Source organism: Trichoderma camerunense, assembly GCF_050948025.1.
Source record: "Trichoderma camerunense strain CBS 138272 chromosome Unknown V8C40scaffold_17, whole genome shotgun sequence".
Classification (NCBI taxonomy): Eukaryota; Fungi; Ascomycota; class Sordariomycetes; order Hypocreales; family Hypocreaceae; genus Trichoderma; species Trichoderma camerunense.
This window is the reverse complement of record NW_028145353.1, coordinates 777,668-794,801: the sequence shown is the minus strand read 5'-3', so window position 1 is coordinate 794,801 and position 17,134 is coordinate 777,668. Positions and strand designations below refer to the sequence as shown.

Sequence of the window (17,134 nt, the reverse complement as noted above, 5' to 3'; positions counted from 1 at the left end):
CCGTCCATGGTTCTCCGCGGCCAGCGGCCACCCTTCTGCAAAGAGTCGGGCAAAAATTAAGTAATTATCGGAGAGGGGTATTGATAGTGCCGGATTTATCTCCTTTAAGGCAATGTCAATCTTTGAGGGAGGCAATTGTTTCTTGGTCCGCACCTTATTATCGCATTAGAGAGCAGAGACGGTTGGGATCAGATTTTTTTTTTCTATCTGGCCGTTCCAAATCCTTCTTGTATCGTGGTCTTAAGTTTTTAGCTCGCCCAAATCGTATTTCTACAACGATAAAAGCCAAGCTCCACCTCATTGATCGCGTCATCTCCTTCTCTCCCCACTGTAAGCTGGTCTGCGCAGTGGCTGGAGTGATGAATACTGATCGTCTTGTTATCGATGTATTGCTCATGGTTGTTAATAGCGAACATGATTTTCCGCCACTGGAATAAGCAGTGTTCCCCATGATAGATGTGTGTGTAGACCTTGATATTGCTTCCACGCCAAAGTGCCTCCGATTCGACTTCATTCTAAGTAACAAGTCAGAAACCTTTTGTAAGGATTGTCGATGTTGCCGGACTGAGGGAGGTGGACCATACTATCATATCCTTTTCGAGATACCATTTTCTGTCTTCAAACACCGGATAGCGGTCCGAAAGCTCTTTGTACACGCACTGTTTGGGCATCCAGCCGTAGAATAATGGTTCCATGACACATCCGCGTTGCATGGCCTCTTCACTTGACCGTCCACAATGATTCCACTTCTCGTCCAGCGCATCTCGATGGCCACGAGTAATCCAAAGCCAGGCGCCTATATTCGCAACACCAGCAAGAATAAATAGAACTACCATCAGGATGCTGAATTTGCTTGGGCGCTCCACGCACGACGGTCGTTTCGTACGCCGTATATGCGATGGAACTCCAACTTCTTCATACTCGATGTAGTCTCGAATTTGGTCTTTCTGCTCCATTTTCGAGAGAGAGAAATCTTCCTTTTCGTCGATAGAGCTTCGCGAGAGAGTGAAGCTGAATGAAATTGGAAACAGAGTGGAAAGGACCGATCTGCCCAGGAAATGAAACGAGTTTGCGTTTGCACGAAGAATCCACGGAGAACAATGTCCGATGCAGAACGCATGTAACCGTTGCCCAGGTAGGGTAGTAGTTCTCCAGTGTGGGGTATAAGATAAAGAAACGAGTTGGGGCAAAAAAGCCAACTTAGATCCAGAGTAGTAGCCGGGGTCGCTAGACAAAATATCCCGGTAACATTGGAAAGAGAGTGCGTGATATAGCTCTGCGTTGTCACATAAGCATTCTACACCTTCTGCATCAAGTTAGATGGGGAAAGTGTCTCAGATCTAATATCACGCCGTAAAGCATGAAGAAATGTTACTAAGAAAAATGATTATAATCGTAATAAACCCAGGGCTATGTAAGATTGATAAGGAGTGTTGTACACCGTAGCCGTAACTTTTCGTCAACTCTATATAGCAATTGGCTAGCATATTTACGATTCAATGGTAAATCTCTGAATATACCAAAGCTCCCTGTGATTTCTTGTTCAGTAAGTTTACAGCTGCAAGTCGAGCAATAGAGAAGCCTCCACCCTTGCCGTGTTTTTGCTAGGGTGAGATATTCCATACTCGTATATGCCCCTCTATTAAATAAACCGGTGGCACTTTCGGCCTAACCTCCATATGCATTATACTGGCAAATTCAGTATTGATATGTAAGAGTATGACGGCATGCTTTCAACTAATACAGTCGTCCGATTGCACCAGCTTATACACCTGCCGCATTTGGAGAAATGGCTCTTCTTTGCGTTTGGAGATTCTCCAATAATTAGAATCCTTCGCCAAGATCGGTCGAGGCACGACCTTTTGAACAACCCAGTCTGTGGATACCGAATCTTTGCTTGCTTTGAATCACAATGATGATTGAGGGGGTTCAGTGACTGCATCCGGCAAACGTTTTTCTCACTGGTAGAATCTGAGAGGGGCTCTGAGGGGTAAGGAACAATTTGGCAAGCCTTTAAAGCTCCTTACACCAAGTATTTTGGTATCAAGCTTTCTTCCTTCTGCTCTTCTTTTGTAACAACCCAATCTTTTACCTAGCTTTACGCTGCTGTACAAAATCTCCACTAGCTTTTGACACAATGAAGGCTACTCTTCTCACATTCACTCTTTGCACAGTGGCTCTTGCCGCACCGGTTGCACAAGAGGGTATGGATCCCCTCACACCTTCATCTATACGTTGAAACATACAAACATTCATTGACTAACACCTACACCTTACTATAGCCAAGCGTGACAAATTGCAGAACCTATTTTACGTTCCTGCCGGCGCCGAGGGAGAATCACCTGAGAAGCGTGACAAGCTCCAGAATCTCTTCTACGTCCCAGCTGGTGCTGAAGGCGAGACACCCGAGAAGCGTGACAAGCTCCAGAACTTGTTCTACGTTCCCGCCGGCGCTGAGGGAGAGACACCCGAGAAGCGTGACAAGCTCCAGAACTTGTTTTATGTTCCTGCCGGTGCTGAGGGAGAATCACCTGAGAAGCGTGATAAGCTTCAGAATCTGTTTTATGTTCCTGCCGGTGCTGAGGGAGAATCACCCGAGAAGCGCGCTAAGCTTCAGAATTTGTTCTACGTTCCCGCCGGCGCTGAAGGCGAGACTCCAGAGCAAAAGTAAAATAATCCCGTTGGTGAAAAACAATTATATATCGAGCAGTGTGCTGCCTTTATCGCGTCATAGCTAGTTATATAATTGTAACTCTTGCTCCAACTACCTAGATGTACTGTGCCGTTGGCTCAAAATTAACGAGTGATGGTAGCCAAAGGTAGTCAATCCTGCCCTGGCCTAGCGGGTATTAGACAGCTCCTCTAGAAATCCAGCATGTCCATGCTTTGTGGCAGTAATGACAAAGCAAATCAAAGTCGGAGATGCTATCCAAAGAGGTCTTCTCTCAAGGGCAAAAACTACAATGCTACTAATTTCTGCGTCTGTGTAGACCTAATTACAATGTTTTCGGAGTATGATGGTCTTGTGTAAGTATTAAAGAAGATGCAGGGGCCTACTACCTCACTTCTCTAGTAAGCGACTATTAGAAACTTTTACTTCTAGTGTTTCATCGGTTCGTGTCTAATGATAAAATGCATGTGATTGAATAATTTTTTCGCCTGTAGTAACCATTGCATCATTACCGGTTGGCACTGTATCAGTTATAATTACATCCATCGTGGTGGAAATACACACAGGTATTTTTGTCTAGGGTAACACTCATTTTTAGTATAGTATAATGGCCAAGAAGTGATCTGATGAAGTAAACACGTCCCGATCATAGGCTAGTGCCAGATATATCGCGTTAGGTATCCTCGATTTGAATCCGGCATTCACTTATGTATCACATCAGGTAAGGATAGTGTTGAAATAAGGGGCAACGACCTAGTAGTTGTACTGGTACTCACACAGGCAGGGGGTCAGTCCACTAGCTACATATAAGTAGGAGGCCTTAGTCGCTACTAGATAGTAAGAATCTTTGGCCAATTGACATACTTTTCATCAGATAGATAGATGCATCGTCAAGACATGCTCTATTAAACCCTAATGTTTAATGACGATCTCGGTATATGCTGTTGTATTTGCAGCGATAAAGAGGGTTACCATATAAATCTTTTTCTACGGGTTTGCTACATACTCGGCTTCTTTCCAAAATAAATGGTGTTCTTAACGTCAACACTTCGAACATAAAGATGAGATTTTAGATGATTAGCACATTGTTTGTTTCCTGAATCATTAATACAGGATGTGCCTCTAGGAGCCATTAAGAATCGTGACCAAGCTAATTGGGTCTTGTTGTTTCGAAGGATCGATGCTTAGAAATCAAAACAGGACGACATGCGAAGTATATGTATTTTATTCTAGTTGGTTGGGCCGCGCCGTGCTAAGCACGACATAGTCCGCCACAAGTCACGATCTTTCTCCGCAACTCCGCTGTGTTCGTTGTTGGTTGACTGAATGACTGCTTTGGACCATATAACGTACTAAGATACCCACGCCCTCTTGTTGCACCAATTCGTCTTCGACAACCTTTAAACGTGACAAGACTTATTGAAGTCGTCAATTTCCTCGCTATAATGACGATGTTCGCTAGAAATGGCGAACTATTTCAGCAGAATAATGAGCAGTTCGACTTTAACATAGAGTTTGAACAAGTATTTCTTTCTATTTTACCATCCGTTCTGTTTATAATAGCTGCATCATGGAGGACAGCCGCCCAGGCTAGGAAACCTGTGTTGGTAAAAGCACCTCTTTTCCAGATCATCAAAGTGGTATGTTCATCCGTTTTACGTATAAACTCAAATTACTGATTCTGTTGCTCTAGGCGGCTTCAACAGCTTATACCGTGCTTCAACTCGCACTTCTTATTCTCGCAGCAGCATTCGGCTTATTCCATATATCAAGCATCTTCATAGCTGCATCAGTTCTCAAGCTGCTGTCAAGTATTTCGATGATCCCTCTTACGGCTGTAGAACACAATAGGTCACCCCGACCATCAATGTTATTAACAAGTTACTTGCTCTTGTCTCTGCTCTTCGATGTGACGCAGGCAAGAACACTCTATCTATCCTCAGCTACATCTGCGGAGCTCTCCTATAGCAATCTCTTCACCGCCGCCGTTGTTCTGAAGGCAGCAATACTGGTCTTGGAATCCAGGAAAAAGTCTAGATGGATGAACTGGAATGAGAAAGAGCACAGCCCAGAGGAAGCCAGTGGAATCTTGTCGCTAGGTGTCTTCTTCTGGTTGAATAAGCTATTCCTAGACGGCTATAGGAAAGTTATGTTGCTTGACGACCTCTACTCCCTTGATAAGTCCTTAGACCCCGAAATAATCCATGAGAAGTTCTCTCGTAATATGGATTATTCTAGAATGAAGGGTGACAAGTTCGGCCTTACTAAAGTTCTCATACGCACACTCATAGGACCCCTTCTTCTTCCCACAATTCCACGATTAGGCCTCCTTGGATTTACACTGGCTCAGCCTCTTTTCATTGAGCGGCTGCTGGATTATCTTGCCGGGGACATACTCGACCCAAATATCGGTTATGGGTTCATTGGCGCTAGTTTTTTCATCTATGCAGGAATTGCCCTTTGCTGGGCCTTTCATCGGTATGCCTGTTCAAACAAATCATCGGTAGCGTAAAAAAGCGCTAACGGGCAAGTGTAGATACTATCACCACAGAATGAGAACTATGTTGCGATCGATATTAGTCACGGAGACTTTCATCGCAGCCACAAAAGCCCGCATTGGGACGAGCGACGATAATGCTGCGTTGACTCTCATGAGCACTGATATTGAACGAATAAGAATGGGTTTTAGGCAACTGCACGATATTTGGGCAAGTGTGCTCCAGGTTGCATTATCTGCATGGATGCTATACAGTCGAGTCGACGTGGTCTTCGTCGCTCCTATTGGAGTGGTAATCGTCTGTTTCATCTGCCTGGTGATTGTCATGAACTTCATAGGAGACGCACAGAGAGACTGGATGATATTGGTCCAAAAACGAGTCGGCCTGACTGCTACAGTAATTGCTAGCATGAAGAACCTAAAAATATCCGGCCTTTCCTCCCCGGTTCGCGAATTTGTGCAAAAGCTTCGGGTTGAGGAACTAATAGCCGGAGTCCGATTCCGCAAGATATTCATTGCAGCAGCTCTTTTCGGGTTCATTCCGCTGCTTTTGAGTCCAGCTCTGACCTTTGCGTTGACTCAAAATCGACTGGATGCCTCACGGGTATTCACGAGCCTTTCATTTCTTACGCTTCTGACTATGCCTTTGTCCCAAGTGTTCCAATCAATCCCTGAAGTGATATCCGCTCTGGCCTGTATAGGTCGAATTCAGGCGTTCTTGGAGTGTGAAACGCGTGATGATTTCCGCCAGGTTTTGGCCGATATAAAGCGGCATTCTGGAAAAGCTCCAATAGAGAGTATACGTCCTTTTGAGTCGAAAGTGCTCATAAAAGATGGAAGTTTCGGTTGGAAAGCAGACAACCCAGTCTTACGAGATGTGAACATCCGGATACCAAAGGGCTCGCTTACTGTTGTCGTCGGACCTGTTGGGTCAGGAAAATCTACCCTCTGCAAAACGCTGCTAGGGGAGATTCCATTCCACGAAGGCCGAATTATTTTGGATGCACATATTCCACATGTTGGATTTTGTGATCAAGCAGCGTTTTTATCCAACGGGTCAATCAAGGATAATATTATCGGATTTTCTTCACTCGACGAAGAAAGGTATGCCGAAGTTATCGATGCTACAGCTCTAGCTTTCGACTTTGCCACTTTGGCAGAAGGAGACAAAACAAATGTTGGATCTGATGGCATCTCTTTGTCCGGAGGCCAGAAGCAACGCGTTGCTCTCGCTCGAGCTTTGTATCTGCAAACAGACTTTCTCGTTCTTGACGACATCTTCAGTGGTTTAGATGTTGATACGGAGCAGCAAGTGTTCCGCAAAATTTTCGGCACGGAAGGACTTCTCACGCGACGACGCTCTACTGTTGTTCTATGCACTCATAGTGTTCGACACTTGCCTGCGGCAGACTACGTCATCGTCCTTGAGGATGGCATCGTTAGCGAACAAGGCACCTTTAACAAGCTCATAGCAAATCAGGCCTATCTCCAGCGTCTGGGTTTGAAGAGGTCCTCAGAGAATAATACTCGGCCAGAGCGTTCAGTCCCCAAAGTGAATGTTCAAGAATCGACTGTTGAAGAAATTAGGACAACTATACCTACTGTAAACACCACACCTAATGCGGACGCGTCTCGACAGGTTGGGGATAGAACAGTATACAAGCATTATATGATGAACATGGGATGGTCCGTGGCGGCATCTGCCTTGTTCTTTGCCACCCTGTGGGGTTTCTTATTGAACTTTTCTACAATCTCTAAGTCACGGTGGAATGAAAAATTCGTGCAAATACTGAGAATCTGTTCATTCAATCTAACGATACCGTGTAGGGCTCACATATTGGGTCGATGATATAAATGCAGAAAATCCGGTGCACTCCCATACTTTCTGGGCTGGGATATATGCTTTACTTCAGATCGGCGCTTTGATATCATTATTTCTCCTCGGTGCCTCGGTCTGGGTTGTCTCAATCAAACGTGCAGGCGCCAATCTTCACCAAGATATCCTACGAACACTGTTCCGAGCAACATTGTGCTTCTTCACCGAAACTGATACCGGCGTCACCACAAACTTGTTCTCGCAAGATTTGAACCTTATCGACACAGAATTACCAGATGCAACTGTCAGCACTCTGTTTTCGGTATGGATATACGACCCTGGAGAGACTTGAGTCTATGGGTTGACAATGATAATAGATCACTCAAGTTATCGGGCAAATGGCTGTCATGCTCACGTCGTCTCTGTATCTTGCAATCAGCTTTCCGTTCCTTATCGCTCTTCTTTATATGGTACAGAGATTCTATTTGCGTACCTCGCGACAGCTACGATTGCTCGACTTAGAAGCTAAGAGTCCTCTGTAGTGAGTTCATGGAAGCCTCACGTGGCGCCATGTTTTGTACTGATCTATATCCAGTACACATTTTCTTGATACTGTCAGAGGCATTGCAACGTTACGGGCATTCGGTAAATACAATAACCCATGCACGTTGGTTGCTCAATTATGGCGCTACTGTTAACCACAGCTTTGTAGGCTTTATTCCCAATGATGTTTACAAGAATTTCCGGCTACTTACTTCTAGTCAGAGGCCATCGTATCTACTTCTCATGATCCAGGAGTGGTTGAATCTCGTTCTCAATGTTGTCGTCATGCTACTGGCAATAGCCCTTACGACTCTCGCAGTTCGCCTCCACTCCAACTCTGCTTTCGCTGGTGCTGCTCTGTATAGTCTTTTGAGCTTTGGTGAAAATCTTGCCGGTATTGTCCTTTTCTGGACCAGTCTCGAGACCTCACTTGGGGCAATTGCAAGACTCAAGACATTTAACGATACTGTGAAGCCGGAAGACAGAGACGGAGAGAGTATCATTCCACCTGAAAACTGGCCACAGCGTGGTGTGGTGGAGCTGAAGGGGGTATCCGCTACCTATTCGTAAGAAACCTGAACAATCTTCCCAGCCAACCACTAACCCCCAAGACAGCTCCGAATACCACGAGGGTAGCACAGCTCATCTTGCCCTCCATAACATCCATCTGACGATCAATTCTGGAGAGAAGGTGGCCATCTGCGGTCGCACTGGCAGTGGTAAATCTAGTTTTATCGCCTTGCTTCTCAAGCTGCTCGACCCCACATCAACAACGGCTGAGAATATAGTTATTGATGGCCAGCTGCTCCAACATTTAAGCCGATCTGAGCTACGCCAACGTATCATCGCGGTGCCCCAAGAAACAGTCTTCTTGCCCGATGGATCTACTTTCCAGTCAAATCTTGACGTATCCGAAGAAGCAACGCGCGAGGAATGCGAGGCTGTGCTTACAGCTGTCGGTTTGTGGGAGTTTGTTCAAGAGCGCGGTGGTTTGGACGCAGGCATGAATGCGTCCACCTTTAGCGCTGGACAACGGCAGCTGATGTCGCTTGGACGTGCTCTGATCAGGCGCTCTATTCGACAACGAAAATATGCGGCCGGTACAGAACATGGTGGCATCTTGTTACTGGATGAAGTCAGTTCCAGCGTGGATCAGGAGACAGAACGTGTAATGCAGCAGACGATTAAGACTGAGTTCAAAGACTATACAGTTATCGCGGTTGCCCACCGGTTTGATATGGTAATGGATTTTGATAAGGTGGTCGTTATGGATACAGGGAAAATTGTTGAAATAGGCATTCCGGCCGTATTAGCACAAGAGGCGGGGAGCAAGTTTGGAGATTTGGTGAGAGCAAGGAATCAGTAGATATGTGAATAATCGGACGTCGTCGTTGCGTTGGCATACACGGTACGTAAATTCGAGCGTCTTCAGTAAGTACTTAAGAGTTTAGATCTGGGGTTCCATAGAGCTTCTGAGCTCTGTATCCTCACATATTTAATTACATTTACAGTGCTCATTTCTCAGCAAATGTTTGACCAGCTGTGTACGCTGATGATCTCATTGGGCGTTCATTCAGTCGTAGATAACCTTAGTGGAGGTAATTTTACTCGCAACCTACCTACGCTTCAAGGCAATCCTACCAATCTTTAGCGACATATTTAGTGAGCTAGACACTAAAATATAGCAGCGTGAACTGGAGTTTGCCCTCGGCACTCATTTGTGGTTTTATCATGATAATCTTTTTCTACGATAGGATCTTGTAGAGGAAAATTCTTCACAAACGGCAGAAACTTTCGATACACGGGGCAGGAATGTGCAGATTAATCTCTGATATTGTGATTATTTCCTATTTCCTATATCAAGCTCCCATATCTGATCCATTATCCAATTCTATACTATTCCTTGCTACAAAGTGCCGACGCATTTGCAATCTTACTAGCTGTTGCAGTAATTGGCACAGCTGCCATAATATCAAAGACACTAACACGGGCTTCGATCTCCTTGAGAGCCCAGTCAACAATCTCGATAGCGACGAGAGAGTCTAAGCCGTAAGAATGTAGCGCCCGCGAAGTATCAACATCTTCTGCGTCTATCTGAAGCATTTTTGCTATTCGGCTTACAAGCGACGCTGTTATATGCCCACTCGCCTCAACCAAGCTCTCCGATTTGGATATCAACGCTCGAATTGAATCGCTCTTGCGTCTGTTATTCGAGTCGCCGGCAGAATCACTCACTTTTTCAAGATCTGTCGTAGCCATGATAGAGAACTTGGCACCCGAAAGATAGAAAGGAGGGGGAATACCGGCTACTACAGCGCTACCGCCAGTAGCAAGGCCAGTCAAGACTTGGGCGGGCAGACTGCCGGCAATTGCTAGTTTGACCAGGTTTCGTAGCTCGCCCTCACGGACACCATATGGCTCTTCCCATTCCTTGAGATTGTCTGTCATGCCGTTTTCTGCCAGAACGCCTATGTCACGCATAAGGCCAACGTCAAGAGTTGTGGCCTTCTTTCCTTCATCGCGACGCTGAAGGGCAAGGGCATCTTGGTATGCGCACCCTGCTGCATAGTTACTCTGGCCACGATTGCCAAATGTACCAGCAAAAGAACTAAGCGCCACAAAGAAATCGACGTCAGGCAATGCGTTGTGGAGATTTTGCGTTCCTTGAACCTTGGGAAGCGTGGATTCCTGCCACTGAACATATGACATGTTGGTAAAGAGGGTGTCTCGTAAGACCATCGCACACTGGATCACACCATGTACGGGACCAAGCTCTGCTGAACAGACGTCTAAAGCGTTCTTGAGTGCCGATATCTCTGATACATCGCACTGCAGACATTTAACCTGCACTCCGAGCTCTTCAAGGTCGCTGATAAGATCGTTGGCTGAGGCTGAAGCTGCCCCTGATCGCGAAAGGAAGCACAATTTTCGTGCACCGTTTTCCGCGAGCATCACGGCCAGGCTGCGGCCCAGACCACCAAGGCCACCAACGAGGATATAGCATGCATCGCTTCTCAAATTTAAGTCGATGGGTTGACGTTCACCGGATCCTATCAAAGGTACAGAGTCATTATCATTCCATGATAATATGATCGTCTTGTCTTGTCCCTCTGTCTGCGCATACTGAACTGCGCTCTCCACTTCAGAGGCCGAGAAAACTTTGGAAGAAGCTATGGGCTTCGTAATTCCTTTAGAGTGGAGTTCGAAAACGGCGGCTATGATTTGAGTCATAAGCTGAGGACTCTTGCGCGCAATATTGCTGAGGCTAAAAGAGCTGAACGTTGTGTCTTGAGGGACAAAAGTTGCGTCCAACACCTTGCTGTGTGAGCTGTCGAGTAGACCAATCTCTACAAAAGTACCAAAGGCTGCAAGGCATTGCGACGTTTGTCTGTGAGCCGCATTTTTCGGCGAGCCGAGGATGATGTCGATGCCACGGCTGTTCGTCACGCGCTTGATAGCGTCTACAGTATGAGAATCCTGCAGATTGAAGATATGATCACTCGGAATGTCATATGCGCCACATAGCAATTCTCGTTCTGCCTCTTCCTTGATGGTTGCGTAAATTTCCGCGTTGTAGTTACGTGCAATCTGAATTGCAGCTTGGCCAACATCTTCCGCTGCAGCATGGATCAATATCGATTGTCCGCTCTGAACCCGAGCAATTCGGTCCAAAGCATACCAAGTTGCCGCATGAGCAGCAGCTCCACTGACTGCTTCTGTGAATGTGTATCCCGAAGGTAAAAGATGACAAAAATCTGCCTTGGTTCTCTGCAAAGTCTGACCTGCGAGGCCAAGACTATACGTGACCACCGAGTCACCAGGCTGAAACTTCGTCACGCTGGATCCAACGCGAACAATCACACCCGCTGCTTCAAATATGAGAGGCTCATCAGTATCGGCAAATAGATGATTAGAGCTTAGGACCCAAGTTAGCGGTTATGCTCAACAGGCTGGGGACAAGGATGGGTATTACCTGATAGTGCTTGCTTTGACATTGATCTCTACCTCGTCGCCCTCGAGATCCGCTGTCGGGACGCTATCGCGTTTAAAGCATACTGTACCAGTGCTGGTCATGGTTAAGCTTAGGGGAGCATCTATGCTAGTCAATGGAACATGACTAGTTGCATCGGCGTGTTGCGCGTCATCAATCTCGGCACTCAGTTCCTCATCTATTTCGACACGGCTGGTATATATCAGGTCGTTTTCAACAGTAAATTCGTTATCAGAAGTTTTCGAGTCCAACAGTTGACAGATCAAGTGTGAAAGACGCTTTGGTTGTGAGAGAGTTGCTGATGATACGTGAAGAGTCTGGAGCTGGCTTCCCGGGATTTCGTTGCGGACTACTCGTGTCAAACCATTGATCAGAGCTTTCCTGGCATCATCCAGTGTATCAATCCATAGAAGACTTCTGCATTGGGTGATGAGCGTTTGCACAGCATAAAAGTCCTTCTCTGCCAGTGATTCTAAGACAGCGGATTGGGCTTCAAGAAGAGCCACGCAGTCCTTGTTTTTAAGAGCAGATACATTGTCGATGCCCCACGTGTGAATGAATGTGCCATAGCCAAGAGCTGACAGTGTTGTCTTTAGTTCCTCCGCCACTGCGGTAACGGATTCATCCGCATTGGCTGGTTGGATTAGCACGATGTCCTTCTCTTTTAGACCATCACCAGCAACATTCCCGCTACTCTCCAAAGAGCCAACCAGGAATACAGGCTCGCCAGAGTCAGAGCCCCCAAATTGGAAAAAGTTCGTGAAGCCGGCTTCTTGAAGAACGGATTTTGCTGTTGCCACTTGTTCTGGGGCTTCAATTGCGCAAACCCTTCCATCCTCCTTGAGCAAAAGCCTTGCATTGTTGGCAATGTTTGACGGCGCCGAAGATATTGCTGAGCAGACGACGAGATCAGCTGTCCTGGCGTGTTCCCGGAACAAATCTTGATCGGCTTGTAGAGTAACCCCTTCGGCCGCAGGAGAAGAATCCCCTGGTCCAGATTTGGTCTTTCCATCGTATCCGAGGGTTGTGTAATTTGCCGTCTGCAGCACATCTTTCAAAAGAGTTTTATCTTGAGCAAAAGTAGAGCTTTCTTGCGCGAGTTCTACAATGTGCATAATCGGGGTTGTATGGTGGATGATGTTGATGAACTTTGAGAAGCCATTGTCAGCCAAAACCAAGTGATACATCTAAAAGGGGTACAAGAAAGAGTCGCAAATCCAGAATTCGGGAAGAGAGAAAAAAGTAGTTCAAAAGGATACAGAGTAACTTACCTCAGAGAGCTGCTGATAATTGCTCGTCTGTGTTGATGGCTCTGTTGATATAGACACAATGCGCTGAATATCTTCGTTGGTAATGAAGTTGATCGATGGCCTCCAGATTAGCTTGCTACACATCTTTCGGGCCAGCACGGCTGTCTTCTGGGCGGTGCTTGTCTGCGCAATCTCAGTGCAGTGTAACCCGGAAATTTCGAGAACTGACTGTTGCTCCTCTTCATCCACGATCCCGATTGTTGCCTTCAACAGCCTTCTAGACCCGAGCTTACGAGCTTTTGAGTAGCCTTTCAACTTGGTCTGCGCCAAGTATGGTATGTCGGTTGAGATATACATCTCATCCATAGACTTGGGCACCATGGGTACGGCCAGCTTGCTTAGGTGGTTGCTATTGGCCGCTGCAAAGGCCAGGTGGAACATGGCATCCAAGGTTGCGGGGTGGATTACATGTGGCCTTTGTGTATCGTGTAGACCAACACTTGGAATGGTCACAGAACCGCGACTCTGGCCGTCACCTACCGAAACCTCGGTGATGTTGGCAAAAGTTAGGCCATAGTTGTATCCTAAGTCGGTAAGCGTCTGGTAGAACTCAGCCGGCTGCTGCTCTTCCTTGCATGAACTTGATGCTTGCTTATACCGCAGCAATCCAGGATCTTCCTGGGCTTCTTTTTCATTGATCAGGTTTTCTGCACCAGAGTTATCATAGCGGACGCGTATGAGCCCTCGGCAATTCCGTACAAGAGATTTGCGATCAGGCGAACTGCATATAACAAACTCATTCCACAGCTCTTCCGAAGAATTGGCAACTGATGAGTGAGGCCTCAGGGTTATAGTGTGTTCAAGCTCTTCATCTTCTGGTACAAGCATAGCCGATAAGAACTCAATGTCACGCAAGCTCAAGCCCTTGACCTTACGCGCTGTGTCTGCACCTTGCAGTGCTGCCTCGATAGCCATAGCCAAAAAGCCAGCTCCTGGATAAAGGACAGAGTCTTGAATGTTGTGGTCTGCCATCCAGGGCTCTTCAGATAGACGCAAGAAGCCCCGCCACACTCGTTCTCCCTCCAAGAAGCTTGGAACAGGTGAACCCAGTAAACTGCTAGCAGATACAGGTCGATCTTTGCGCCCGCGTGCTAGACGTGACTCTGACCAGTATTGTTGGGCATGATTCCATGGATAAGATGGAAGATCAACTAGTACTTTACTTTTCCCAGTTGATGTTCCATTCACTGACGCAAGTTCCACAGGTCTACCGTATGCTATCAGCGTGCCTATCAAATTCAGCGTGGTTTCAACCGCGCTTTCATTGCGCACTACGGCTGACAGATATGGCTTGTTGTTAACGCCTAGTGCCTGAATACTCTGAGTTGCTGGCCCCCGAAGCGCGGTGTGAGGACCAATCTCGACGAGAATATCAACGGCATCTGTGCCAGTAGATCGTGCCTCTGCGTCGGGGCGAATCAGATTTTGTATAGCTGTGGCGAATTTCACTGGTGAGACCAAGTTCCGAACCCAGTAGTCGGGTCCCAAGTCTTTGTATGCGATCTCGGATTCGGTTACACTGGAGTACATCTTGCAGGCTGCGTCGTCGCCTGTTGTTGTGTTTGCTCGAGGCCGGATATCTGCAATTGCTTTGGCATATTGCTCCGCTACAAGCTTCATATGCTTCGAGTGATAGGCAGTATCCACTAGAAGCTTGCGTGCAAATATGTTTTCCTCTTGTAGCGCCGCTTGTAATGACATTATAGCTGCTGCATCTCCTGACAAGGTTACGCTTGAAGGAGAGTTGATACAGGCTATGTTGACTTTGTCTGGGCAGACGCGCTCAATAAAAGCTGAGCAAGTATCTGGTGATGCACCGACAGCCATCATAGCCCCTTCCAGGTCTGGTGCCGCAGTCTTCATATTTGAGCAAACCACGCCACGACAGTAGGCGATTCGCCAGGCATCTTCACGAGAAAGATATCCTGCGCAGTACGCCGCACCAATCTCTCCGCTTGAGTGACCAACAACGGCATCGGGAACAACGGCCCATTTGCGTAATAGGTCAACAAGGGCAACCTGTAATACGGTACACAACGTCTGAGAATAGAGTGCGAGTCCTAGGCGAGAGGTTCCCTTGCCGCGAGAAAGCTCAGCCCGCGCTGACCACGGGCAGCCAAGGGTTTTCTTGAGGAACAAGTCTGCTGCCTCGATACTGGCGCTGAATTCTGGAAATGCCATAAGTGCCATTCCCATGGTAGCCCACTGTGCTCCTTGGCCGGTGAAAACGAATCCCAGACGCGGCACGCTGGATGACATGACCTCTATTCTGCCACCGTCAGCGGATTCCAGGGCATCAGCTAGCTCATCCAGGGATGAAGCCAGCGCGAAAGTCTTCCACTGCAATTTTGAGCGCTTGTCGCTGAGCGTGTAGGCCAGGTCTGCGAGATACTTCTCGGCCTGTGAATCATCATCATGCAGCTCATCTATCTTGGTACGCAGATATGATGCTAATGACTTCTTCGTACGCGACAAGCCGGCGCGATCTTGGGCCGTAAGTACATAAACTCGCGGTGTATTCGGTTGGGGGTCGTATTCATAGTCCTCCTCTTCTTCCTCTATGTTTTCATGATCTTCCGAGGAAACGTAGTGCAACCCCCGAAGGCCGCGACCTCCAAGGTACGAATACGCATCATCAAGGATTGCATGAGCATTGGTTCCACCGTAGCCGAATGAATTGATACTGATGCGGCGTGTTCCTTGGCTCGGCCACTTCATCAATTGGGTAGGAATCTGGATGTTCCAATTCTCAAAGTCAATCTTTGGGTTCGGGCTGTGAAAGTGAATGTTTGGTGGAATGACACCGTGCTCCAGCATGAGCACACTCTTGATGACGCCGGCCAATCCAGACGCAGCCTCGAGGTGGCCAATCTAAATAGGTAATGTTAGCCCCATGTGATTCGCCAGTTCGCATGCATATACACTTACATTTGCCTTCACTGATCCGACCAGGAGCTTATTTTTGGACGAACGGCCCTTGGCAATTGTCCTAGACAACGCCAATGTTTCTGTAGTATCTCCAGCCTGTGTGCCTGTACCATGAGCCTCCACGTAGCCGGTCTGGTCAAACTCTAGGTTCGCAAGCCGGTATACATCTCGTATTAACGCCTCCTGTGCATCGGCACTCGGAAGTGTCAAGCTCTTCGTGTGTCCATCTTGGTTTGAGCCAGTTGCACGGATGATTGCTCGAAGAGGATCCAGTGCCACGATGGCATCATCGACTCGTTTTAATACTATGGCAGCGACACCTTCGCCGCGCCCGTATCCGTCGCCGGACGCATCAAAGCTTTTGCACTTGCCATCTGGAGAGAGAAAGCCCTGACCAGAAAAAGCCACAAACATGTCAGGATTTAAGAGCACATTTGTGCCGCCCACAATGGCGATATCTGATTCTCCGGTACGCAAGCTCTGACAAGCGAGATGGAATGCTACTAACGACGAGGAACATGCCGTGTCTAGAGCAAAGCTGGGCCCACGCAAGTCGAATGTCCAAGAGATGCGGTTAGCTAATGATGTCTTGTTCAGTCCAGTAGTGGCGTACGGCGGTATCCCATCGGTATCGCTTATAACAAGTTCCTTGTAGTCACTTGTGAAATGACCCATAAACACTCCTGTGCGCGTGCCTGCTAGGTCTTTGACTGAATAGCCTGCAGATTCCAAGGCTTCATACACGACTTCCAATGCGAGCCGATGTTGGGGGTCCATCGCATTGGCTTCCAAAGCTGAAATATTAAAGAAATTGGCGTCGAAGTGTGAGACATCGTGCTTGAGGAAGTGACCACTTTTGGTAATACTTCCGTGGCCCTTCTTGCCACCAGCCCAGAATGCATCTCCATTAAAGCGCTCTTTAGGTATCATGGACCATGCCGCTGTTTAGAATTAGCTTCAAACGACCTGGTAAAGCTAGCGTAAGATTCGAACTAACATTTCCCTTCGCTCACCAACTTCCAGTAATTACTTGGGTTGTCTCCATCGCCAGGAAAGCGACACGAGAGCCCAGTAATCGCAATAGATGTGCCGTCATTCCCTGCTGTAGCCATTATGGTAAGGCTGGTTGCTGAGAGTGCGCATTCCGTGCGTGCACACGAATGGCCGACATGTCGACTTATGAACCTAAATGCAGCAGTTCATCACCAAGTCAACACACCCCCTTGCGGCTGATTGCAACGCAATGTGCATTACCATAGGCAAATTTCCATTGACCGGTGACTTTTTGGGGTTTGTTTTGAAAACACCGGGATATAAATCAACCAAGCCGGACATTAGCCAAAATTGATATAAGCTACAGGTGTTATCTAGGAAGGTG

The 17,134-nt window shown here is 47.2% G+C and overlaps 4 protein-coding genes across 4 annotated transcripts; 2 read left to right on the top strand and 2 right to left on the bottom strand.

Annotated features, from left to right (window-relative positions):
* Positions 1-126: 126 nt before the first annotated feature.
* Positions 127-1,343, bottom strand: V8C40DRAFT_253502 (uncharacterized protein). Its single transcript, XM_083217628.1, has 2 exons — positions 585-1,343; positions 127-515 (listed from the first exon to the last, which is right to left on the bottom strand). Exons 1-2 carry the CDS (start codon positions 954-956, stop codon positions 249-251), a joined length of 639 nt encoding a protein of 212 aa, XP_083069955.1. The 5' UTR covers positions 957-1,343; the 3' UTR covers positions 127-248.
* Positions 1,344-2,137: 794 nt separating this feature from the next.
* V8C40DRAFT_269126 (uncharacterized protein) lies at positions 2,138-2,671 on the top strand (the record flags this gene model as incomplete). The annotated part of the gene is made up of 2 exons (XM_083220046.1): positions 2,138-2,204; positions 2,283-2,671. 2 exons carry the CDS (start codon positions 2,138-2,140, stop codon positions 2,669-2,671), a joined length of 456 nt encoding a protein of 151 aa, XP_083069954.1.
* Positions 2,672-4,122: 1,451 nt separating this feature from the next.
* Positions 4,123-8,924, top strand: V8C40DRAFT_281814 (uncharacterized protein; the record flags this gene model as incomplete). The annotated part of the gene is made up of 8 exons (XM_083221684.1): positions 4,123-4,311; positions 4,365-5,149; positions 5,208-6,895; positions 6,996-7,306; positions 7,362-7,525; positions 7,580-7,629; positions 7,697-8,093; positions 8,143-8,924. 8 exons carry the CDS (start codon positions 4,123-4,125, stop codon positions 8,891-8,893), a joined length of 4,335 nt encoding a protein of 1,444 aa, XP_083069953.1. The 3' UTR covers positions 8,894-8,924.
* A 387-nt stretch (positions 8,925-9,311) lies between these two features.
* Positions 9,312-16,946, bottom strand: V8C40DRAFT_253494 (type I polyketide synthase). The gene is made up of 5 exons (XM_083217627.1): positions 16,754-16,946; positions 15,757-16,697; positions 12,790-15,699; positions 11,501-12,666; positions 9,312-11,443 (listed from the first exon to the last, which is right to left on the bottom strand). Exons 1-5 carry the CDS (start codon positions 16,866-16,868, stop codon positions 9,424-9,426), a joined length of 7,152 nt encoding a protein of 2,383 aa, XP_083069952.1. The 5' UTR covers positions 16,869-16,946; the 3' UTR covers positions 9,312-9,423.
* Positions 16,947-17,134: the final 188 nt, after the last annotated feature.

Bases quoted from the DNA above. Each gene is read 5' to 3' on its own strand.
- V8C40DRAFT_253502 (XM_083217628.1), bottom strand. From the start codon at position 956: ATGGAGCAGAAAGACCAAATTCGAGACTACATCGAGTATGAAGAAGTT. The intron at 516-584 runs GTATGGTCCACC...CTTGTTACTTAG, and splicing joins ATCTCGAAAAGGATATGATA to AATGAAGTCGAATCGGAGGC.
- V8C40DRAFT_253494 (XM_083217627.1), bottom strand. From the start codon at position 16,868: ATGGCTACAGCAGGGAATGACGGCACATCTATTGCGATTACTGGGCTC. The intron at 15,700-15,756 runs GTAAGTGTATAT...TTACCTATTTAG, and splicing joins TCGGATCAGTGAAGGCAAAT to ATTGGCCACCTCGAGGCTGC. The intron at 12,667-12,789 runs GTAAGTTACTCT...GGCTTCTCAAAG, and splicing joins ATTATCAGCAGCTCTCTGAG to TTCATCAACATCATCCACCA.